The following is a 25,915-nucleotide window of genomic DNA, read 5'->3' on the forward strand; positions in this document are numbered from 1 at the left end:
ATCGCATTGGGTTACCAAACACAGTTATTCTTCTAAGTAGGGAACACATAAGTTGACGTGGTAGATTACAAAACTAGATGGCATGACACTTCAGTGATATTCAGCAGATTGTAGCTGTCTGCAGTGGAGTCACCAATGTCAGTGGATTATAGACTCTCACCAGAAGTTCCCCCATACCTTTCTGAATCCTGTTAAGGTAGAAACAACCTCCTTTTGAAAAACAACATTGCTGTTAGGGTTGCCAGATCGGCCATGGTAACCTGGACAGATATGAGTTACACATGCTGCAGGTGGTGCAGGGAGGAACATGTATTGTACCAGTACACAGCTATCAGCTAAACATGCTGCAGGGGTAACATGACTAGTGCTGTCCATTAGCACAACCCATGTGCCCCCTGCAGCATTTTTAGCCGATAGCTGTCTAGTTTAACATGGCAGAGAGGTGGCAACCTGTCCTTATTGTGTGTGTGTGTGTGTTTTTGTCTATCTAACGCCTCATCTACACACATATATTCATGTTTGCAAAACTTCACTATGGAGTGATTCAGTATTTTATTTATTTCAACAAAGGGCAGTCTTGGATTAAAGCATGCTATTTTCCTTTACCAGTCACATCATTTACACAAGTTGTAAAGTATATGGGTGGCATAATTATTATTATTATTATCATTTCTTCATAAATAACCACCATATTCAAAAGTTTGTGTTTGAGCAAGGTAGGTGGTTTAGATTAGAATATATTAATTTTTTCATATTGTTACAATTCAGGCATTTGGCTTGACAATACAGAACACGACAATTATTCTGTTCTGAAGAATTTACAATCCAGGGGTGATAGTAAACAGGATTCAAAATAAATCTCATTTTGGTATGTGGTATTTTAATTATTCAATAAACTGAATATTTCTTTATTATGATATTTTAGTACTGTTTCTAAATACATTTCTGTTGCAGTAAAACGATATGATATGAATCACACCAGACTCAGAGCACTGTGGATGTAGAAGCTATAAACAGTAATACATACGCAAATAACGATAATAATAATATTAATAATAAATTATTTAGAGTTACCCAAGCAATAGTAAATTCATACGATTTAGAAACGTCGTTTTGTTTCTCTCTCCCACTTATTTGTAACTATTTTATTTCTTTATAATGAACTGTAATGTCGTGTAGATTATTATCGTTTGTGTTTGCAAACACTTCTACTGTCATACAGCAATAGCTCTTTTGTTCACTCTGGGTTTACTCTACATTTTCTTAGAATATCATTGTACCAATTATTTTTTTAATACCTTGGGCTATTTACGTTCTCAGCATAATCGAGCATTGTGGGAATTGTGGTTCGGCTAATTTCCAATTCCATGGGGGGGGGCACAAAACTACAATTCCCGTAAGCCACTGCAACATTTTGTTCACATGTTACCTTTTTACCAATCAGCGAGAAAAGTACTCAGAAAGAGGCACAATTTTACCTGCTTCTGTTGCTACAAACGCTGCAAGTGTAACCTGGGGAGGCTGCTTAGAGTAAACTGTTAAAAGTGCCTGTGTGTTGTACGGGTCTTTGTTATTGTGCTACAGAGTTTATTGTGTGAAATACTTTTGTTGTGTAACGTGTGTATTCTTGTGGCGTTTTGTGTGGAAAAATACTTTTAAACAGAGCAGTACGATGGCTGGTTGTCTCCTTGTGCAGCTGTGTGATATGAAGTAGGTGTATGTGTTGCAGACAGGGTGTCAGGCCATTATGGATAGCAGAAGGAACCAGACTACCCCCCATGAGGAGGATGAGGAGGGAGATGGATGGGACAGACACTCAGTAGACACTTGCTCATCAGCCTACACTGACTGCAGCAGCTGTTGCTCCAGGTAATGTCCCTTTAGTTGAGACAGTTATAAAATCTAGGATAGTAATAAATAATATGACAATGTTTTATAAAGTGATGCAAATTATTTAAGTGTGTATAAGGTAATTTTACAACAATGGTTGCTAAAGAATTATGTGATCTATTTATGGTCCTTATACTGTACTGGTCTGTGAGGTTTACCGCTATAAACCAAATGGATACTGACTGCTTTGTATTGAGGACCCCCCCCCCCCCAGTGGTAAAATTACTGAATAGCATATCAACCTACAAGGCCTGGTCGCTGACCATACTAAGCCTACCTACCTGCATGCAACCAATGCTTCTGCACAATTGCACAATAATTGGGAAGGAAGTTAGGGGTGCACTCGCCCCACCTAAAATGTCGCCCTTGACCAGCATGCTGGGAGCTGCAACTTCCCCCATGCAGACAGAGGACAGGAGTGGTCTGGTCTGACAGTGACTGACTCAGTCACTGAATTGCTACCCTTTGTCAAGTGCTGCCAGAGTCCATTGGACCACCCACTTAGTCCCATGGTTGAGTCGCTCTGATCATGATTTGGAAAGTAATTGGTTGTCATTTTGGGGTCATTGATTTGATTCCTTACAGTCTTCTATAAATTAAGAATTTTCTCTACATTGTAGTTGAAATAAATCACATTAATTGATGGTAGCCTTGTTTTATTTTTGTTCCCTGCAGGTAAAATGTACATGCAGATTAAATGCATCTACAAATTGCATACTTGACAAATGAATAGGACTTTTTTCTTAATTATTGCTTGTGAGTTTCCTTCTTTGTTTTTCTTTTACATGACTAAAACATCAATCAATCAATTACCTGTGCTCAAGAAGGATTATGTGAAAGCCGTGGCCTATAGAGACAAAACAACCTAGATCTGGTATTTCTTATTCTTTGCAATATAGTTTAAGAGCTTGTGCTGTAAAATGACAGAAGGAACAGCAGAAAGTAAATAATTATAAAATAAATAATTATATCCTTTACATTTTTTTTTTGCTAGATATTGCAGTCATGCAGATTTTAGATATCTAAAGTGATTGCTACACAGAAACTGTATTGCGTTAATTAAACAAATGAAAATGAAACCATTAGAGGTAGGGATGCACTAAAATGAAAATTCTGGACCGAAACCGAAAAAGTAACACCAAAATTGGAAAGAAAATAACTTCAAAAAACATATACATTCTGCATTCAGTTCTATGTAACAGAATCAGATTTAACAGATTTTTTTTTTTACCAATTATCCAAATAAAGTATAGTCCTAGAAAACTATTAATAAATGCAAAACAGTAAGTCATGTAATGAACTCAAACAGCAGCTCTAGGCTAGCATCAAATTTGATATATGCTACACAATAATTTTATCGAAAATAACAGGCAAGAGAACCAAAATAACCGGAAATGCCATTTTCGTACGAAACGTTTCTGTGGCCGAAATCTCGGTGCATCCCTAATTAGAGTCAATAAGAATAATAACATTTTGCAGAGAACTAGGTGTTTAACCTTTTAAAGCCGTTATGACGTTCTATTCCGTCATAATTAGACTGGGCTTTAAAGTCGTTATGACGGAATAGAACGTCATAGCTAACGGCTGTCCTGAAGCCTTCTGTGCTTCAAGGATTTAATCGCGGTCTGGAGGGCGTTCCTAGGATTGTAGGGACGCCCCCCAGATGCGATCCAATAATTGTTCTGATGTAGGCACTTTAACCCTGTCACGAAAGGGTTAATGTCTACAAAGAGGTTAAACACAGTTACAGTCAGCTTTAAGATGGTAATTGACTACTGAGACCAAGCTGAACACATCTGGTGAGCCAATGATAAGAGGCATATGTGTATAGCTATCTGTCACCAGTCTTCTTCAGCTCAGGATTGTCAGTGCATTTCTAATATGCAGAGGTCTTTTACTGTGTTTAACCACTAAACACATGGTACTTTTCAAGCAGTAGTGCAGTAATAAAGCACTAGTATATCTGAGCATCTTATTATTGCTTATTTATTTCCCTTTTACATATCCTCCATAAAGGATTCTTATGATTTATGTCTCTCCTAGAAAAAGATTGGATGCTTAGCAATGACAGCAGGCCATGGCTCCATAACAGTATGCCTTAAAGGGGTATACAAAATTAAAATTAAACTTTATTAATTCCACTAGAGCATGCCATTTTAAGATGCTTTCCATTTATTTTATCAAATGTATTTCTCTTAGTGTCCTTTGTTGAAAAGATTGCCCTGGTAGGCTCAGGAGCAGTAATGCACTGCTGGTAACTACCTGGTGATTGGGGGTTTCACACATGTCTCTGGTCATTGGCTCACTAGATGTCTTCAGCTAACTCCAAGTAGTGCACTGCTGCTCTATAGTTTACTTTCACTATGTGTTTAACCCCTTTGCAGTTGTTAAATGCACAGAGCATTTTATTATTGCACTATTGCTTGCATATTACATATAAAAGGGCCATGATAGTAACAAAATTACAGTCTCTAATCTGTTAGATCATGTAATTTTACAACTGTCGACCCTGCTCTGCTGTGTGTTTAATCCCCACAAAGGGGTTAAACAAAGAGTAGATATGCCAGTGTAGACCCGCAGTGCATTGCTGGTCTCGAGCGGAACCTGCCGTATATACTTGTTTGCTTGATATGTAGTTTCTACTACTGCAAATATAGCAGATTAAAAAGGGAAGTGGCAAGATTCTACAGAATATTTACTATTAATGAAAAATACTTTGTGCCGTACTATTTTATACCACCTGTTTTTTACATAGAGCAGCTTTTGTGTTCGCTTACAAAGAGATGACAATACTGGGTGTGCTGGGAGGCTCTTGCTGTAGGTCATGTATTGGGTTTCAGTTGCTTTTAAACTATTTATGTAATGTGGTCTGCATGCTCCTTAACACTTTTACTTCTGGAATCATCAATAAAATGATTTGTTACCGAGAGCTTTGTAAATAACGTTTATTAATATAGAGTGTAAGTTACAAGGTACATTTTAGTTGCAAACTAACATGACGTTAAGCATCTCTTGCTTTTGGGTAAAACTGCACTTTGTCCCATGCTCCCAAGTGAGACCATTAAAGTAAATTCAGTAGCCTGCAAAATATGTAAATCAAAAGCTGATTCAGGAAATTTGCAGCATTTTTTTTTAAAACCTAGGTAATACATTTTAGCTTTTTGACCTTTCTAGGAAGTGTGGGACAAAGAACTTTCTTTCATGTAATTGGCAAGAGTCCATGAGCTAGTGACGTATGGGATATACAATCCTACCAGGAGGGGCAAAGTTTCCCAAACCTCAAAATGCCTATAAATACACCCCTCACCACACCCACAATTCAGTTTTACAAACTTTGCCTCCTATGGAGGTGGTGAAGTAAGTTTGTGCTAAGATTTCTACTTTGATATGCGCTTCTCAGCATTTTTGAAGCCCGTTTCCTCTCACAGTACAGTGAATGTCAGAGGGATGTGAAGGGAGTATCACCTATTGAATGCAATGGTTTTCCTCACGGGGATCTATTTCATAGGTTCTCTGTTATCGGTCATAGAGATTCATCTCCTACCTCCCTTTTCAGATCGACGATATACTCTCATATTCCATTACCTCTACTGATAACTGTTTCAGTACTGGTTTGGCTATCTGCTGTATGTGGATGGGTGTCTTCAGGTAAGTATGTTTTCATTACTTAAGACACTCTCGGCTATGGTTTGGCACTTTATGTATTTATATAAAGTTTTAAATATATGTATTGTACTTATATTTGCCATGATTCAGGTTTCAGTATATTTTCCTTTGCAGACTGTCAGTTTCATATCTGGGAAATGCATTTTTTAGAAATGTATTTCTTACCTGGGGTGTAGTCTTTTTTTCAATTGACTGTCATTTTTCTAAATCGCGGGCAGAATTAGGCTTGTGAGGGCGCAAAATGCTAAAGTTTGTTGCGTCATTCTTGGCGCAAGATTTTTTTGGCACAAAGTTATGTTCATTGACGCAAATTCGTAATTTCCGGCGTCTTAGTTGACGCCGGGTCCTTTCACAAGGTTGCGTCATCTATGACGCGAGTGTGTCGTTTCCGGACGTTTTTTGGCGCCCAAAAATTTTTGTTTGTTTGTTGTGCGTCATACTTGCCGCCAAATATTTTCATTATTTTAGACCCCATTCCTATCTGCCTCTTGCCTTTTTCTATGTCAGAGGGCTATTCTGTTTGTATTTTTTCCCATTCCTGAAACTGCCATATAAGGAAATTGATCATTTTGCTTTATATGTTGTTTTTTTCTCTTACATTTGCAAGATGTCTCAATCTGTTCCTGACTCAGAATTCACTGCTGGATCCCTGGTGCCTGATAACAGTTCTACCAAAGCTAAGTGCATTTGTTGTAAACTTGTGGAGATTATACCTCCAGCTGTGGTTTGTAATAGTTGTCATTATAAACTTTTACATGCAGATAATGTATCCATCAGTAGTACCTGTTGCTATTCTCTCAACATCTAATGCACAAGATATACCTGTAAATTTAAAATAATTTATTTCTGATTCTATTCAGAAGGCTTTGCCTGCCATTCCGCCTTCTAATAAACGTAAAAGGTCTTTTAAAACTTCTCATAAGGTTGATGAAATTTCAAATGACCAGCAACATACTGAATTATCCTTCTCTGATGAGGATCTATCTGATTCAGTAGATCCTGCCTCAGATATTGACACTGATAAATCCTCTTATTTATTTAAATTGGAGTATATTCGTTCTTTATTAAAAGAAGTGTTGATTACATTGGATATGGAGGAAACTAGTCCTCTTGATATTAAAAATAGTAAACGTTTAAATTCTGTTTATAAACCTGCTGTTGTTATTCCAGAGGTTTTTCCAGTTCCTGATGCTATTTCTGATATGTTTTCTTAGGAATGGAATAAGCCTGGTACTTCTTGTATTCCTTCTTCAAGGTTTAAAAAATTGTATCCTTTGCCAGAAGTTAGATTGGAGTTTTGGGAAAAGATCCCCAAAGTTGATGGGGCTATTTCTACTCTTGCTAGACGTACTACTATTCCTACTGAAGATAGTACTTCTTTTAAAGATCTTTTAGATAGGAAACTTGAATCTTATCTAAGGAAAGCTTATTTATATTCAGGTCATCTTCTTAGGCCTGCAATTTCTTTGGCTGATGTTGCAGCTGCTTCAACTTTTTGGTTGTATACTTTAGCGCAACAAGTATCGGATCATGATTCGTCTAGCATTGTTAAGTTGATTCAACATGCTAATAATTTCATTTGTGATGCCATTTTTGATATTGTCAAAATTGATGTTAAATCTATGTCTTTAGCTATTTTAGCTAGAAGAGCTGTGTGGCTCAAATCTTGGAATGCTGATATGACTTCTAAATCCTGATTGCTATCTCTTTCTTTCCAAGGTAATAAATTATTTGGTTCTCAGTTGGATTCAATAATTTCAACTGTTACTGGGGGGAAGAAAGTTTTTTTGCCTCAGGATAAAAAACCTTAGGGTAAATCTAAAGCTTTTAACCGTATTTGTTCCTTTCGTCAAAATAAGGAACAGAAACCTAATCCTTCCCCCAAGGAATCTGCTTCCAATTGGAAACCTTCAAATTGGAATAAATCCAAGCCATTTAAGAGATCAAAACCAGCCCCCAAGTCCGCATGAAGGTGCGGCCCTCATTCCAGCTCAGCTGGTAGGGGGCAGATTAAAATTTTTCAAAGATGTTTGGATCAATTCGGTCCAAAATCATTGGATTCAGAGTATTGTCTCTCAGGGGTACAGAATAGGATTCAGAGTAAGACCGCCTGTGAAGATTTTTTTTCTCTCACGCATTCCGGTAAAACCCAGTAAAGGCTCAGGCTTTTCTGAAGTGTGTTTCAGACCTGGAGTTATCAGGGGTAATCATGCCAGTTCCGTTTCAGGAACAGGATCTGGGGTTTTATTCAAATATATTCATTGTCCCAAAGAAAGAGATTTCATTCAGACCAGATTTGGATCTAAAGATTTTCAATTGATATGTAAGAGTTTTTTTGCCTCAGGATAAAAAACCTTAGGGTAAATCTAAAGCTTTTAACCGTATTTGTTCCTTTCGTCAAAATAAGGAACAGAAACCTAATCCTTCCCCCAAGGAATCTGCTTCCAATTGGAAACCTTCTTCAAATTGGAATAAATCCAAGCCATTTAAGAGATCAAAACCAGCCCCCAAGTCCGCATGAAGGTGCGGCCCTCATTCCAGCTCAGCTGGTAGGGGGCAGATTAAAATTTTTCAAAGATGTTTGGATCAATTCGGTCCAAAATCATTGGATTCAGAGTATTGTCTCTCAGGGGTACAGAATAGGATTCAGAGTAAGACCGCCTGTGAAGATTTTTTTCTCTCACGCATTCCGGTAAAACCCAGTAAAGGCTCAGGCTTTTCTGAAGTGTGTTTCAGACCTGGAGTTATCAGGGGTAATCATGCCAGTTCCGTTTCAGGAACAGGATCTGGGGTTTTATTCAAATATATTCATTGTCCCAAAGAAAGAGAATTCATTCAGACCAGATTTGGATCTAAAGATTTTGAATTGATATGTAAGAGTACCAACTTTCAAAATGGTGACTATAAGGACTATTCTGCCTTTTTGTTCAGCAAGGGCATTATATGTCCACAATAGACTTACAGGATGCATATCTTCATATTCCGATTCATCCAGATCATTATCAGTTCCTGAGATTCTCTTTTTTAGACGAGCATTACCAATTTGTTGTTCTTCCTTTTGGCCTAGCGACAGCTCCAAGAATCTTTTCAAAGGTTCTAGGTGCCCTACTCTCTGTAATCAGAGAGCGGGGTATTGCGGTGTTTCCTTATTTGGACGATATCTTGGTACTCGCTCAGTCTTTACGTTCTGCAGAATCTCACATAAATCAACTAGTGTTGTTTCTTCGAAGACATGGTTGAAGGATCAATTTACCAAAAAGTTCTTTGATTCCTCAGACAAGGGTCACCTTTTTATGGTTTCCAGATAGATTCAGTGTCCATGACTTTGTCTCTAACAGACAAGAGACGTTTGAAAATGGTTGCAGCCTGTTGGACCCTTCAGTCTCAGTCATTCCCTTCAGTAGCTATGTGCATGGAAGTTTTAGGTCTCATGACTGCAGCACCGGATGCGATCCCCTTTGCTCGTTTTCATATGAGACCTCTCCAGCTTTGTATGCTGAAGCAATGGTGCAGGGATTATACAAGGATATCACAATTAATATCCTTAAATCCCAATGTTCAACTTTCTCTTGACTTGGTGGTTAGATGACCATTGTATAATTTTAGGGAGTAGAGAAGGACAATTATAATTTTAGGGACCTCTTTCGTCCATCCAACCTGGACTGTGATCACAACAGATGCAAGTCTTTCAGGTTGGAGAGCTGTTTGGGGATCTTTGACAGCACAAGGAGTTTGGAAATCTCAAGAGGCGAGATTACCAAACAATATTTTAGAACTCCGTGCGATTCTCAGGGCTCTTCAATTTTGGCTTCTGTTGAAGAGAGAACCGTTAATTTGTTTTCAGACAGACAATGTCACAACTGTGGCATATGTCAATCATCAGGGTGGGACTCACAGTCCTCAAGCTATGAAAGAAGTATCTCGGATACTTGTTTGGGCTGAATCCAGCTCCTGTCTAATTTCTGTGGTTCATATCCCAGGTATAGACAATTGGGAAGCGGATTACCTCAGTCGTCAGACTTTACAACCCGGGAGAATGGTCTCTCCACCCAGATGTGTTTTCTCAAATTGTTCCGTGGTGGGGCCTCCAGAAATAGATCTGATGGCATCTCATCTAAACAAAAAACTTCCCAGGTACCTGTCCAGGTCCAGGGATCCTCAGGCGGAAGCAGTGGATGCATTGATACTTCCTTGGTGTTATCAACCTGCTTATATTTTCCCGCCTCTAGTTCTTCTTCCAAGAGTGATCTCCAAAATCATCATGGAGCAATCGTTTGTGCTGTTGGTAGCTCCAGCATGGCCTCACAGGTTTTGGTATGCAGATCTTGTCCGGATGTCCAGTTGCCAACCTTTGCCACCTCCACTAAGGCCAGACCTTCTATCTCAAGGTCCGTTTTTCCATCAGTATCTCAGATCATTAAATTTGAAGGTATGGAAATTGAACGCTTAGTGCTTAGTCATAGAGGGTTCTCTGACTCAGTGATTAATACTATGTTGCAGGCTCGTAAATCTATTTCTAGAAAGATTTATTATCGAGTTTGGAAGACTTACATTTCATGGTGTTCTTCTCATAAATTCTCTTGGCATTCTTTTAGAATTCCTAGAATATTACAGTTTCTTCAGGATGGTTTGGATAAAGGTTTGTCTGCAAGTTCCTTGAAAGGGCAAATCTCTGCTCTTTCTGTTTTATTTCACAGAAAGATTGCTAAACTTCCTGATATTCATTGTTTTGTGCAGGCTTTGGTTCGTATCAAACCTGTTATTAAAGGGACAGTCTACCATAGAATTGTTATTGTTTTAAAAGATAGATAATCCCTTTATTACTCATTCCCCAGTTTTGCATAACCAACACAGTTATATTACTATAAGCAAAATCTTCCAGCGCACCCGGCAGCAGTGAGACTTAGTCTCAAAAAACACCAAGCAATTGAAATAAATGAATACCTGTTTATTGGGAAAGTCCTTCACATATACAATGATGCACAATGTTGTCCCACAGGTAGGATAGCAAAACAGCAAAAGACAGGCAGCAAGGTAGAAAAATATATATAAACTGGTCAGACGCGTTTCCTTGTATTACATCCTCAGTGACCATACTTACTACCCATGATACACTGCCTTAAATACAAGTGAGCTGTTAACTCACAGCAATCAATTAGTCAATTAAAGTGAACTTGATACTATAAGGCAGGTAAGCATAAGCAAAGTATGTGTTTTAAACTTCAAATTTATTTGTCCTGTCATAAATACTCAAATGAACAATAAAATTAAAAGACATAATAAACATTCTAAATGTAAAGATATAACATGTTTAATTAAATACCAATATAAGTATTAAACTGAGTGATAATAGTAATAAAAATAAAATTAATTATTAAATAATGTCTTTTAATCTGAAAAAATTGTCAAAAATCACTAAAAATGTATTTCAACAATTATGTCGAAATAGGTGAACATTGTAAAAATAAACTAAATTATACTATTGATCTACAAAAAGTTTTACATCCCAATCAAAGTTTAGACCTGCTGGCACCCTGGTGCCCAACTGAAAAATCCAGTAAACTTCTCTTTTACTGAGAGCAATACCTCTATTGCCACCTCTTGGATGCCTAGGAATCAGTTGGATCGCCTGGAATGTCAGCAGTGAGCTGTCAGAGTGGTGATATTTTTTGAAATGCAGGGAAATAGGCGTAGTGGACTCTGGATCATCAATTGAGCGTAAATGCTCTAAAAAGCGATCTTTTAACGCACGAGTCGTTTGTCCTACATATTGCCTATAGCACCCCCTACAGGTCAAAAGGTATATAACGTAGCAGGAATTGCACGTCATATGTTCACGAATTTCAAATATCTTTTGATAATTCGTAGATGTAAAAGTAGTACCAAAAGATGCAAAAGCACAAGACTTACACCTTTTACTTCCACATTTATAAAACCCAGGTTTAATAGAGAGCCAGTTTTTTTGAGTTTGTTGACGTGGTAACATAGAGGGAGACAGCATGTTTCCCAAGGTTTGTGCCTTACGGGACACAAAGCAAATACCATCCCTAACAATATCTACCAAACTTTCATCAGTGGTCAATATGGGGAGAGCTTTCCTGATTATATCACAAATCTTGCCATATTCCATACTGTAGGAAGTAATAAATTTTAGTTTATTAAATTTGTCTGAAGCCTTAAATTTGCCTGACACAAATAAATCTGTTCTGTCTAATTGATCAACATCACTTTTAGTTTGGAGTAAGGCTGTGCGTGAATAACCTCTCATGACTAATCTGTCGGTCAAATCACTAGAGTGTTTTTCATAACTAGTTGAGCTTGTACAATTACGTTTAATTCTCATGTATTGACTTTTAGGAATGGATTTGATAGTATGATATGGATGACATGATTTGGCATTCAAAATTGTATTTCCAGCCATTGGTTTTCTGAACAACTCAATCTCTATGCAGGATTTTTGAACATTTGAATGTAATTCAATATCCAAAAAAGGAATTGAATGTGTACTAATTTCCATGGTGAACTGTAAATTAAGTGAGTTGTTCTGTAAGTATTCGAGAAACGGGTCAAGGAGGTCTCTAGGACCTTTCCAAATCAACAAAATATCGTCGATATAGCGACCAAAATAATGGATATAATCCCTGAAGGGGTTCCCATCTCCATAGACGTGGGACAGCTCCCACCAACCCAAATATAGGTTGGCATAGGAGGGGGCAAATTTGGCCCCCATCGCCGTCCCACGCCTCTGGAGATAGAAATCCCCCTCAAACAGAAAATAATTATGGGTCAGCAAATAGTCAACTGAGACCTCAATGAACCGCTTCAATGCAACATCATATGTAGAAAAATTGTCCAAAAAGAATTTGATAGCCAAGGCTCCCTTGTCGTGAGGAATACAAGTATATAAAGAGACCACGTCAATAGTAACGAACATATAGTCCTCCTGCCAAACTAGGCTCTCAATTTGTCTGATAACATCAGACGTGTCTCTTATATAACTCATAAGGCTCAAGACAAAAGGTTTTAAATACCCATCTATCAATTCAGAAAGTGGCTCATTCAATGAGCCTATTCCTGCCACTATGGGTCTGCCAGGTGGACTGGTGGCGTGTTTGTGAACCTTCGGCAAATAATGAAATATAGCCGAAACAGGGTGCTCAGTATATAAGAAGTCAAAATTAGCCTGTTTAATAATGCCATCACTCATGGCTTGCTCCAAAATAATCTTCAATGCTGATTTAAAATAAAATACAGGATTACTTTTGAGTTTCTCATATACCGAGACATCCAAAAGTTGTCTGTAAGCTTCACTTAAATAATCTTGACGATTAAGAACCACCACCTTACCACCTTTGTCAGAATTACGTATGACAAGTTCATGCTTATTTTTTAATTCTTGAATAGATTGAAATTGTGCTTTTGACAGATTAGCTCTATGGTGTTGTTTCTCACTTTCAGTTAAACTTAGTTTTTTCAATTCTTGTTCGACAGTTTTTTGAAAGACTTCTATGGAATTGGATCTAGATTTAACTGGATAAAACTTTGATTTACCCTTCATTTTTGTTATATCCTGGGTAGCCCCAACAGGATAAGGGTTAAATACCAAGTTTTCTCTATCCAATTCCATTAAGTCCAAAATAGAGCATTCCTCAGAAAAATCTAGACCACATCTAATGGGAACTGGTCTCTCCTCTACCACCACACCCTGAGTATCTTCAGTGACTCCCAAAAAATATTTTTTGAGAACAAGCGATCTCACAAATCTATTGAGATCTACCACCGTATTAAAAAGATCAAAGTGTGTGGTAGGAGAGAAACCAAGACCCAGAGATAAAACCTCAATTTGTGTTTTAGTTAAAACACAAGAAGAAAGATTAATAACATTATTAAGATTCATGCATATTTCTGGAACTGCGTTGCTCTCCTCCTCTGTGGGTATCGCCTGGGCTTGGGTATCTGATCCTGACTTGAACTTCCCTGACCTTCCTCGTCCCCCTCTGCGTATTTTTTTCGGCGTGCAGTGGACTTCTGTTGGTCCTTCCCGTTTTTTGACTGTGAAACATTGCCTGTGTTTAATGCAAAAGATGATAGTCCTTCCGTGACAGTAGAGGCTTCAACAGATGTCTCAATGTCAGAGGAGTCATAGTCATATTCAGTGTCAGTATCTGCAAATCTCACTTTTTTATTATCAGAACCTCTGCCCTTATAGGAACTTCTGTATCTCCTTCTTATGTTTGTCACTGTCCATTTATATACTTTATTTGACTCATAGTCCTGTTTATCTCTCATTATTTTCTGTTTTTTAAAATTCCAAAGATTAATCTTAAAATCAGAAATGACCTGTTGCAATTTATTATCATATTTTGCAAAATCTGGATTATCAGAAAGTGGACGTAAATATGACTGTAATTTCTGTTTTTCATCACTCAATTCTTGACGCAAAGATTTTTTATATTCTATAAGTAGATCAATGAGTGCTAAAGAACACTCTGTAAGAATATTATTCCATTTATCAATGAAACCTTGATCTGACACTTGGAAAGAGGGAAATTTTCTGATTCTAAGCCCTCGTGGTATTCGCATTGCTTTTTTATACATCTGGAAGCTTTTAATATCCATCTCAATTCTTGTATCATTTTTCAATAGAGAATCCATTTTGAAAAAAAGACTGTCCAGATTAGAATTTGCCTCCTTTTCCATAGTGTCAGAGTTAAAAAGGTCTTCAGTGTCACTTATTTCTTCAGCAAATTGCTGCAAGACAAATCCCCCTGCTGCCATGTCTAGCTGTATAAATCCTTATATTTTAAATATGTTTGCTTAGTGTTTGTATACTAGAATGCTTCTTATGGTGTGTTATTACTTATAGCATGAGCTCACATGAGATTATATGCTGTGATGTCTGTATTAATATACAAAGGCACTCGTAAACTGCTATATGTACTGCAGCTATTTCTTGGGTAAACACCTCTTCAGTGTGTACTACGACTTAAAGCGCTGTTGATTATATATTGCCAGACATTTAGAAAATAACACAGTAAAATCCGTGCAGCTTACCCCTCAAAAGTGATGGAGATCCAAATCCGTTTCAACTAGGGAAAGCGCTCAGACTGTAGCTGTGTCTGTTCACACTCACGTGACACTCTTCACGCTCTTCACGTAGTGAACACACACTAGACGTCCGATGACGTATCCTGTTTCACTCACAATGCTCCGGTGCAAGGGAAGCTGGGCGCTCCATCAACGCTCAAAGGAAAATACAATAAGCAAAATCTTCCAGCGCACCCGGCAGCAGTGAGACTTAGTCACAAAAAACACCAAGCAATTGAAATAAATGAATACCTGTTTATTGGGAAAGTCCTTCACATATACAATGATGCACAATGTTGTCCCACAGGTAGGATAGCAAAACAGCAAAAGACAGGCAGCAAGGTAGAAAAATATATATAAACTGGTCAGACGCGTTTCCTTGTATTACATCCTCAGTGACCATACTTACTACCCATGATACACTGCCTTAAATACAAGTGAGCTGTTAACTCACAGCAATCAATTAGTCAATTAAAGTGAACTTGATACTATAAGGCAGGTAAGCATAAGCAAAGTATGTGTTTTAAACTTCAAATTTATTTGTCCTGTCATAAATACTCAAATGAACAATAAAATTAAAAGACATAATAAACATTCTAAATGTAAAGATATAACATGTTTAATTAAATACCAATATAAGTATTAAACTGAGTGATAATAGTAATAAAAATAAAATTAATTATTAAATAATGTCTTTTAATCTGAAAAAATTGTCAAAAATCACTAAAAATGTATTTCAACAATTATGTCGAAATAGGTGAACATTGTAAAAATAAACTAAATTATACTATTGATCTACAAAAAGTTTTACATCCCAATCAAAGTTTAGACCTGCTGGCACCCTGGTGCCCAACTGAAAAATCCAGTAAACTTCTCTTTTACTGAGAGCAATACCTCTATTGCCACCTCTTGGATGCCTAGGAATCAGTTGGATCGCCTGGAATGTCAGCAGTGAGCTGTCAGAGTGGTGATATTTTTTGAAATGCAGGGAAATAGGCGTAGTGGACTCTGGATCATCAATTGAGCGTAAATGCTCTAAAAAGCGATCTTTTAACGCACGAGTCGTTTGTCCTACATATTGCCTATAGCACCCCCTACAGGTCAAAAGGTATATAACGTAGCAGGAATTGCACGTCATATGTTCACGAATTTCAAATATCTTTTGATAATTCGTAGATGTAAAAGTAGTACCAAAAGATGCAAAAGCACAAGACTTACACCTTTTACTTCCACATTTATAAAACCCAGGTTTAATAGAGAGCCAGTTTTTTTGAGTTTGTTGACGTGGTAACATAGAGGGAGACAGCATGTTTCCCAAGGTTTGTGCCTTACGGGACACAAAGCAAATACCATCCCTAACAATATCTACCAAACTTTCATCAGTGGTCAATATGGGGAGAGCTTTCCTGATTATATCACAAATCTTGCCATATTCCATACTGTAGGAAGTAATAAATTTTAGTTTATTAAATTTGTCTGAAGCCTTAAATTTGCCTGACACAAATAAATCTGTTCTGTCTAATTGATCAACATCACTTTTAGTTTGGAGTAAGGCTGTGCGTGAATAACCTCTCATGACTAATCTGTCGGTCAAATCACTAGAGTGTTTTTCATAACTAGTTGAGCTTGTACAATTACGTTTAATTCTCATGTATTGACTTTTAGGAATGGATTTGATAGTATGATATGGATGACATGATTTGGCATTCAAAATTGTATTTCCAGCCATTGGTTTTCTGAACAACTCAATCTCTATGCAGGATTTTTGAACATTTGAATGTAATTCAATATCCAAAAAAGGAATTGAATGTGTACTAATTTCCATGGTGAACTGTAAATTAAGTGAGTTGTTCTGTAAGTATTCGAGAAACGGGTCAAGGAGGTCTCTAGGACCTTTCCAAATCAACAAAATATCGTCGATATAGCGACCAAAATAATGGATATAATCCCTGAAGGGGTTCCCATCTCCATAGACGTGGGACAGCTCCCACCAACCCAAATATAGGTTGGCATAGGAGGGGGCAAATTTGGCCCCCATCGCCGTCCCACGCCTCTGGAGATAGAAATCCCCCTCAAACAGAAAATAATTATGGGTCAGCAAATAGTCAACTGAGACCTCAATGAACCGCTTCAATGCAACATCATATGTAGAAAAATTGTCCAAAAAGAATTTGATAGCCAAGGCTCCCTTGTCGTGAGGAATACAAGTATATAAAGAGACCACGTCAATAGTAACGAACATATAGTCCTCCTGCCAAACTAGGCTCTCAATTTGTCTGATAACATCAGACGTGTCTCTTATATAACTCATAAGGCTCAAGACAAAAGGTTTTAAATACCCATCTATCAATTCAGAAAGTGGCTCATTCAATGAGCCTATTCCTGCCACTATGGGTCTGCCAGGTGGACTGGTGGCGTGTTTGTGAACCTTCGGCAAATAATGAAATATAGCCGAAACAGGGTGCTCAGTATATAAGAAGTCAAAATTAGCCTGTTTAATAATGCCATCACTCATGGCTTGCTCCAAAATAATCTTCAATGCTGATTTAAAATAAAATACAGGATTACTTTTGAGTTTCTCATATACCGAGACATCCAAAAGTTGTCTGTAAGCTTCACTTAAATAATCTTGACGATTAAGAACCACCACCTTACCACCTTTGTCAGAATTACGTATGACAAGTTCATGCTAATTTTTTAATTCTTGAATAGATTGAAATTGTGCTTTTGACAGATTAGCTCTATGGTGTTGTTTCTCACTTTCAGTTAAACTTAGTTTTTTCAATTCTTGTTCGACAGTTTTTTGAAAGACTTCTATGGAATTGGATCTAGATTTAACTGGATAAAACTTTGATTTACCCTTCATTTTTGTTATATCCTGGGTAGCCCCAACAGGATAAGGGTTAAATACCAAGTTTTCTCTATCCAATTCCATTAAGTCCAAAATAGAGCATTCCTCAGAAAAATCTAGACCACATCTAATGGGAACTGGTCTCTCCTCTACCACCACACCCTGAGTATCTTCAGTGACTCCCAAAAAATATTTTTTGAGAACAAGCGATCTCACAAATCTATTGAGATCTACCACCGTATTAAAAAGATCAAAGTGTGTGGTAGGAGAGAAACCAAGACCCAGAGATAAAACCTCAATTTGTGTTTTAGTTAAAACACAAGAAGAAAGATTAATAACATTATTAAGATTCATGCATATTTCTGGAACTGCGTTGCTCTCCTCCTCTGTGGGTATCGCCTGGGCTTGGGTATCTGATATAGCTGCAGTACATATAGCAGTTTACGAGTGCCTTTGTATATTAATACAGACATCACAGCATATAATCTCATGTGAGCTCATGCTATAAGTAATAACACACCATAAGAAGCATTCTAGTATACAAACACTAAGCAAACATATTTAAAATATAAGGATTTATACAGCTAGACATGGCAGCAGGGGGATTTGTCTTGCAGCAATTTGCTGAAGAAATAAGTGACACTGAAGACCTTTTTAACTCTGACACTATGGAAAAGGAGGCAAATTCTAATCTGGACAGTCTTTTTTTCAAAATGGATTCTCTATTGAAAAATGATACAAGAATTGAGATGGATATTAAAAGCTTCCAGATGTATAAAAAAGCAATGCGAATACCACGAGGGCTTAGAATCAGAAAATTTCCCTCTTTCCAAGTGTCAGATCAAGGTTTCATTGATAAATGGAATAATATTCTTACAGAGTGTTCTTTAGCACTCATTGATCTACTTATAGAATATAAAAAATCTTTGCGTCAAGAATTGAGTGATGAAAAACAGAAATTACAGTCATATTTACGTCCACTTTCTGATAATCCAGATTTTGCAAAATATGATAATAAATTGCAACAGGTCATTTCTGATTTTAAGATTAATCTTTGGAATTTTAAAAAACAGAAAATAATGAGAGATAAACAGGACTATGAGTCAAATAAAGTATATAAATGGACAGTGACAAACATAAGAAGGAGATACAGAAGTTCCTATAAGGGCAGAGGTTCTGATAATAAAAAAGTGAGATTTGCAGATACTGACACTGAATATGACTATGACTCCTCTGACATTGAGACATCTGTTGAAGCCTCTACTGTCACGGAAGGACTATCATCTTTTGCATTAAACACAGGCAATGTTTCACAGTCAAAAAACGGGAAGGACCAACAGAAGTCCACTGCACGCCGAAAAAAATACGCAGAGGGGGACGAGGAAGGTCAGGGAAGTTCAAGTCAGGATCAGATACCCAAGCCCAGGCGATACCCACAGAGGAGGAGAGCAACGCAGTTCCAGAAATATGCATGAATCTTAATAATGTTATTAATCTTTCTTCTTGTGTTTTAACTAAAACACAAATTGAGGTTTTATCTCTGGGTCTTGGTTTCTCTCCTACCACACACTTTGATCTTTTTAATACGGTGGTAGATCTCAATAGATTTGTGAGATCGCTTGTTCTCAAAAAATATTTTTTGGGAGTCACTGAAGATACTCAGGGTGTGGTGGTAGAGGAGAGACCAGTTCCCATTAGATGTGGTCTAGATTTTTCTGAGGAATGCTCTATTTTGGACTTAATGGAATTGGATAGAGAAAACTTGGTATTTAACCCTTATCCTGTTGGGGCTACCCAGGATATAACAAAAATGAAGGGTAAATCAAAGTTTTATCCAGTTAAATCTAGATCCAATTCCATAGAAGTCTTTCAAAAAACTGTCGAACAAGAATTGAAAAAACTAAGTTTAACTGAAAGTGAGAAACAACACCATAGAGCTAATCTGTCAAAAGCACAATTTCAATCTATTCAAGAATTAAAAAATAAGCATGAACTTGTCATACGTAATTCTGACAAAGGTGGTAAGGTGGTGGTTCTTAATCGTCAAGATTATTTAAGTGAAGCTTACAGACAACTTTTGGATGTCTCGGTATATGAGAAACTCAAAAGTAATCCTGTATTTTATTTTAAATCAGCATTGAAGATTATTTTGGAGCAAGCCATGAGTGATGGCATTATTAAACAGGCTAATTTTGACTTCTTATATACTGAGCACCCTGTTTCGGCTATATTTCATTATTTGCCGAAGGTTCACAAACACGCCACCAGTCCACCTGGCAGACCCATAGTGGCAGGAATAGGCTCATTGAATGAGCCACTTTCTGAATTGATAGATGGGTATTTAAAACCTTTTGTCTTGAGCCTTATGAGTTATATAAGAGACACGTCTGATGTTATCAGACAAATTGAGAGCCTAGTTTGGCAGGAGGACTATATGTTCGTTACTATTGACGTGGTCTCTTTATATACTTGTATTCCTCATGACAAGGGAGCCTTGGCTATCAAATTCTTTTTGGACAATTTTTCTACATATGATGTTGCATTGAAGCGGTTCATTGAGGTCTCAGTTGACTATTTGCTGACCCATAATTATTTTCTGTTTGAGGGGGATTTCTATCTCCAGAGGCGTGGGACGGCGATGGGGGCCAAATTTGCCCCCTCCTATGCCAACCTATATTTGGGTTGGTGGGAGCTGTCCCACGTCTATGGAGATGGGAACCCCTTCAGGGATTATATCCATTATTTTGGTCGCTATATCGACGATATTTTGTTGATTTGGAAAGGTCCTAGAGACCTCCTTGACCCGTTTCTCGAATACTTACAGAACAACTCACTTAATTTACAGTTCACCATGGAAATTAGTACACATTCAATTCCTTTTTTGGATATTGAATTACATTCAAATGTTCAAAAATCCTGCATAGAGATTGAGTTGTTCAGAAAACCAATGGCTGGAAATACAATTTTGAATGCCAAATCATGTCATCCATATCATACTATCAAATCCATTCCTAAAAGTCAATACATGAGAATTAAACGTAATTGTACAAGCTCAACTAGTTATGAAAAACACTCTAGTGATTTGACCGACAGATTAGTCATGAGAGGTTATTCACGCACAGCCTTACTCCAAACTAAAAGTGATGTTGATCAATTAGACAGAACAGATTTATTTGTGTCAGGCAAATTTAAGGCTTCAGACAAATTTAATAAACTAAAATTTATTACTTCCTACAGTATGGAATATGGCAAGATTTGTGATATAATCAGGAAAGCTCTCCCCATATTGACCACTGATGAAAGTTTGGTAGATATTGTTAGGGATGGTATTTGCTTTGTGTCCCGTAAGGCACAAACCTTGGGAAACATGCTGTCTCCCTCTATGTTACCACGTCAACAAACTCAAAAAAACTGGCTCTCTATTAAACCTGGGTTTTATAAATGTGGAAGTAAAAGGTGTAAGTCTTGTGCTTTTGCATCTTTTGGTACTACTTTTACATCTACGAATTATCAAAAGATATTTGAAATTCGTGAACATATGACGTGCAATTCCTGCTACGTTATATACCTTTTGACCTGTAGGGGGTGCTATAGGCAATATGTAGGACAAACGACTCGTGCGTTAAAAGATCGCTTTTTAGAGCATTTACGCTCAATTGATGATCCAGAGTCCACTACGCCTATTTCCCTGCATTTCAAAAAATATCACCACTCTGACAGCTCACTGCTGACATTCCAGGCGATCCAACTGATTCCTAGGCATCCAAGAGGTGGCAATAGAGGTATTGCTCTCAGTAAAAGAGAAGTTTACTGGATTTTTCAGTTGGGCACCAGGGTGCCAGCAGGTCTAAACTTTGATTGGGATGTAAAACTTTTTGTAGATCAATAGTATAATTTAGTTTATTTTTACAATGTTCACCTATTTCGACATAATTGTTGAAATACATTTTTAGTGATTTTTGACAATTTTTTCAGATTAAAAGACATTATTTAATAATTAATTTTATTTTTATTACTATTATCACTCAGTTTAATACTTATATTGGTATTTAATTAAACATGTTATATCTTTACATTTAGAATGTTTATTATGTCTTTTAATTTTATTGTTCATTTGAGTATTTATGACAGGACAAATAAATTTGAAGTTTAAAACACATACTTTGCTTATGCTTACCTGCCTTATAGTATCAAGTTCACTTTAATTGACTAATTGATTGCTGTGAGTTAACAGCTCACTTGTATTTAAGGCAGTGTATCATGGGTAGTAAGTATGGTCACTGAGGATGTAATACAAGGAAACGCGTCTGACCAGTTTATATATATTTTTCTACCTTGCTGCCTGTCTTTTGCTGTTTTGCTATCCTACCTGTGGGACAACATTGTGCATCATTGTATATGTGAAGGACTTTCCCAATAAACAGGTATTCATTTATTTCAATTGCTTGGTGTTTTTTGTGACTAAGTCTCACTGCTGCCGGGTGCGCTGGAAGATTTTGCTTATTGTATTTTCCTTTGAGCGTTGATGGAGCGCCCAGCTTCCCTTGCACCGGAGCATTGTGAGTGAAACAGGATACGTCATCGGACGTCTAGTGTGTGTTCACTACGTGAAGAGCGTGAAGAGTGTCACGTGAGTGTGAACAGACACAGCTACAGTCTGAGCGCTTTCCCTAGTTGAAACGCAGTTATATTACTATACTTTTTACCTCTGTGATTACCCTGTATCTAGAAACCTTCTTCCAGCCCCCTGATCACATGACTGTGACTGTTTATTATCAATTGTCTTGCATTTAGCATTGTGTTGTGCTAGATCTTAAATAACTCCCTGTGCCTGAACATAGTGTTATCTGTATGGCCCACGTGTACTTTCTGTCTCTTTGTGTTGAAAAGAGATTTAAAAAGCATGTGATAAGAGGCAGCCCTCAAAGGCTTAGAAATTAGCATATGAGCCTACCTATGTTTAGTTTTAAACTAAGAATACCAAGAGAAAAAAGCTAATTTGATGATAAAAGTAAATTGGAAAGTTGATTAAAATTAAAAGTCCTATCTGAATAATGAAAGTTTAGTTTATACTAGACTGTCCCTTTTAAATCAATCTCTCCTTGGAGTCTTAATTTAGTTTTCAAGTCTTTACAGGCTCCTCCATTTGAGCCTATGTATTCTTTGGACATTAAACTACTTTCTTGGAAAGTGTTGTTTCTTTTGACCATCTCTTCTGCTAGAAGAGTTTCTGAATTATCCGCTCTCTTGTGAATCTCTTTTTCTGATTTTTCATCAGGATAAGGCGGTTTTGCGGACTTCATTTAAATTCTTACCTAAGGTACCTTATTTGGAGTTGGGTCAGACCCCGTCTCAGAGAATTTCAGCTCATTCTACTAGATCAGTCTCTACTTCATGGGCTTTTAAGAATGAAGCTTCAGTTGATCAGATTTGCAAAGCAGCAACTTGGTCTTCTTTGCATACATTTATTAAATTATACCGTTTTGATGTATTTCCTTCTTCAGAAGCAGTTTTTGGTAGAAAAGTTCTTCAGGCAGCTGTTTCAGTTTGATTCTTCTGCTTTTGATTTAAGTTTTTTCCTTTCATTTATGAGAATAAACTTATTTTTTGGGTTGTGGATTAATGTTTTTTCAGCGGAAAATGGCTGTTTTTATTTTATTCCCTCCCTCTCTAGTGACTCTTGCGTGGAGTTCCACATCTTGGGTATTGCTATCCCATACTTCACTAGCTCATGGACTCTTGCCAATTACATGAAAGAAAACATAATTTATGTAAGAACTTACCTGATAAATTCATTTCTTTCATATTGGCAAGAGTCCATGAGGCCCACCTCTTTTTTATGGTGTTGATGATTTTTTTGTATAAAGCACAATTATTTCCAAATTCCTTTGTTGATGCTTTTTACTCCTTTCTTTATCACCCCACTACTTGGCTATTTGTTAAACTGAATTGTGGGTGTGGTGAGGGGTGTATTTATAGGCATTTTGAGGTTTGGGAAACTTTGCCTCTCCTGGTAGGATTGTATATCCCATACGTCACTAGCTCATGGACTCTTGCCAATATGAAAGAAATGAATTTATCATCTAAGTTCTTACATAAATTATGTTTTTTCTTTTTTTTCTACACAATAGCACAAGTTGTTTATTGGCACTTAAATAGTATAAACTGTAATCAAATCTGATCAATCTTTATAGCAGGGCTTGACAAACCCAGGAGCCAGGGAGCCACTGGCTCCTAGAATTTTACCCATGGCTCCTAACATTTTGAGCTGTTCTCCATATATCTATATGCAAATACCACTGCCTCCTAAATATTTTTACTGGCTCCTAAATTTGATTTTTTTTTTTCGACCCCTGCTTTAGAGAAGTTTACAGCGTACATTTAAATGAGATAAGTACTGCCAGTATCATTTAACAAAGATAGAAGGACTTGAATAAAGGTACTGTGATAATTAACTGCTAATTCTTACTTATGATTGAGATCTTTTGAATCTAAGGCCTTTTTTTCTGAGCAGTTGGTCACATTTTCTTTGTGGATGTAGCTGTATTATCTACCCATTCTTTCCATGATTCTAAGCATTTAACTTACATGGAACGTTTTTTTTTATTTTTTTATTTTACATTTTTTCACAATAGAAAATAGATAAGAATAAGTAAAGAAAAAATATTCTGTATACATTCTATAAATCCAATGAAACAAATATAAAGATCATCTAATAAAAAATATTCTATAAAAGGGAATACATAATCTATTGCATTCCATATCATCTTCCAACATAATCAAATCAATTTTTCAGAACATACTTAATTCTATTAATCTTATTAAACATCGTCACACCGTTATATCACAATTTGTTTCTTAATCAATGCTTTAAGGTTGGCTATTGGTGGTACTTGATTTGAAAGCCAATATTTAAAGATTAATTTTCTAGTCAATAACAGAACATTCATTATTAAACTTTTATGGCTATTTGGCCATGAATTAGTATCAAACAAAAGAATATTTAACTATGAGAGTGACTTTTTTTTTCCAATACACTTTGTTATAAAAATTATTTACTTTACACTAGAATTGCTGTACTCTAGGACATTGCCACAAATAATGTTTTAAATCAGGATTATAAAATTAAAATTTTAAGCAAAAATTAAAAAATCTCTTTCTTCCAATATGGGATATGAAACCCAAAAATGTTATTTTGTGATTCAGACAGATCATACCATTTCTCCAACATTGGTGTGTCCGGTCCACGGCGTCATCCTTACTTGTGGGATATCTCTTCCCCAACAGGAAATGGCAAAGAGTCCCAGCAAAGCTGGCCATATAGTCCCTCCTAGGCTCCGCCCACCCCAGTCATTCTCTTTGCTGTTGCACAGGCAACATCTCCACGGAGATGGTTAAGAGTTTTTTGGTGTTTAAATGTAGTTTTTATTCTTCTATCAAGTGTTTGTTATTTTAAAATAGTGCTGATATGTACTATTTACTCTGAAACAGAAAAGGATGAAGATTTCTGTTTGTGAGAGGAAGATGATTTTAGCCTGTTGAGATGAAGTAACTTCAGTTGGGGGAAACAGTTAGCAGACTTTTCTGCTTAAGGTATGACTAGCCATATTTCTAACAAGACCATGTAATGCTGGAAGGCTGTCATTTCCCCTCATGGGGACCGGTAAGCCATTTTCTTAGTCAAACAAACAGAATAAAGGGCTTAATATGGGCTATAAAACTGGTAGACATTTTTATGGGCTAAATCGATTGCTTTATTTGGGCATTTTATTCATGTTTATGCTGACAATTCACATTTATAAACTTGGGGAACGTTTATTAAACGGCAGGCACTATGTTAGACACCCTTTCCAGTCAGGGGGCCTTCCTAGTTGTAGGCTGAGCCTCATTTTCGCGCCATTACTGCGCAGTTGTTTTTTTGAGAGCAGGGCATGCAGATGCATGTGTGAGGATCTGAAAGTTGCTGGAAAAGTTTCTAGAAGGCGTCAATTGGTATCGTATTCCCCTCTGGGCTTGGTTAGGTCTCCGCAAAGGCTATAGCTGGGACTGTATAGGGGTTAAATTTGTAAACGGCTCCGGTTCCGTTATTTTAAGGGTTAAAGCTCTGAAATTTGGTGTGCAATACTCTTAATGCTTTAAGACACTGTGGTGAAATTTTGGTATTTTTTGAACAATTCCTTCATACTTTTTCACATATTCAGTAATAAAGTGTTTTCTGTTTAAAATTTAAAGAGACAGTAACGGTTTTGTTTTAAAACGTTTTTTTGTGCTTTATTGACAAGTTTAAGCCTGTTTAACATGTCTGTGCCTTCGGATAAGCTATGTTCTATATGTATGAAAGCCAATGTGTCTCCCCATTTAAATTTGTGTGATAATTGTGCCATAGCGTCCAAACAAAGTAAGGACAGTACTGCCACAGAT

At 36.9% G+C, this 25,915-nt stretch overlaps 1 protein-coding gene across 1 annotated transcript in view; it reads left to right on the forward strand.

Moving 5' to 3' along the window:
• The first annotated feature begins 1,511 nt into the window (after window positions 1–1,511).
• INTU (inturned planar cell polarity protein) overlaps window positions 1,512–25,915 on the forward strand; it is a 473,020-nt gene continuing 448,616 nt past the window's right edge. The window contains exon 1 of the mRNA XM_053703638.1: window positions 1,512–1,869. Coding sequence (XP_053559613.1) covers window positions 1,748–1,869 — 122 coding nt within the window. The 5' untranslated portion in view covers window positions 1,512–1,747. The remainder of the gene's footprint in view (window positions 1,870–25,915) is intronic.

The sequence above is a fragment of the Bombina bombina genome, chromosome 2 (assembly GCF_027579735.1).
Source record: "Bombina bombina isolate aBomBom1 chromosome 2, aBomBom1.pri, whole genome shotgun sequence".
NCBI lineage: Eukaryota > Metazoa > Chordata > Amphibia > Anura > Bombinatoridae > Bombina > Bombina bombina.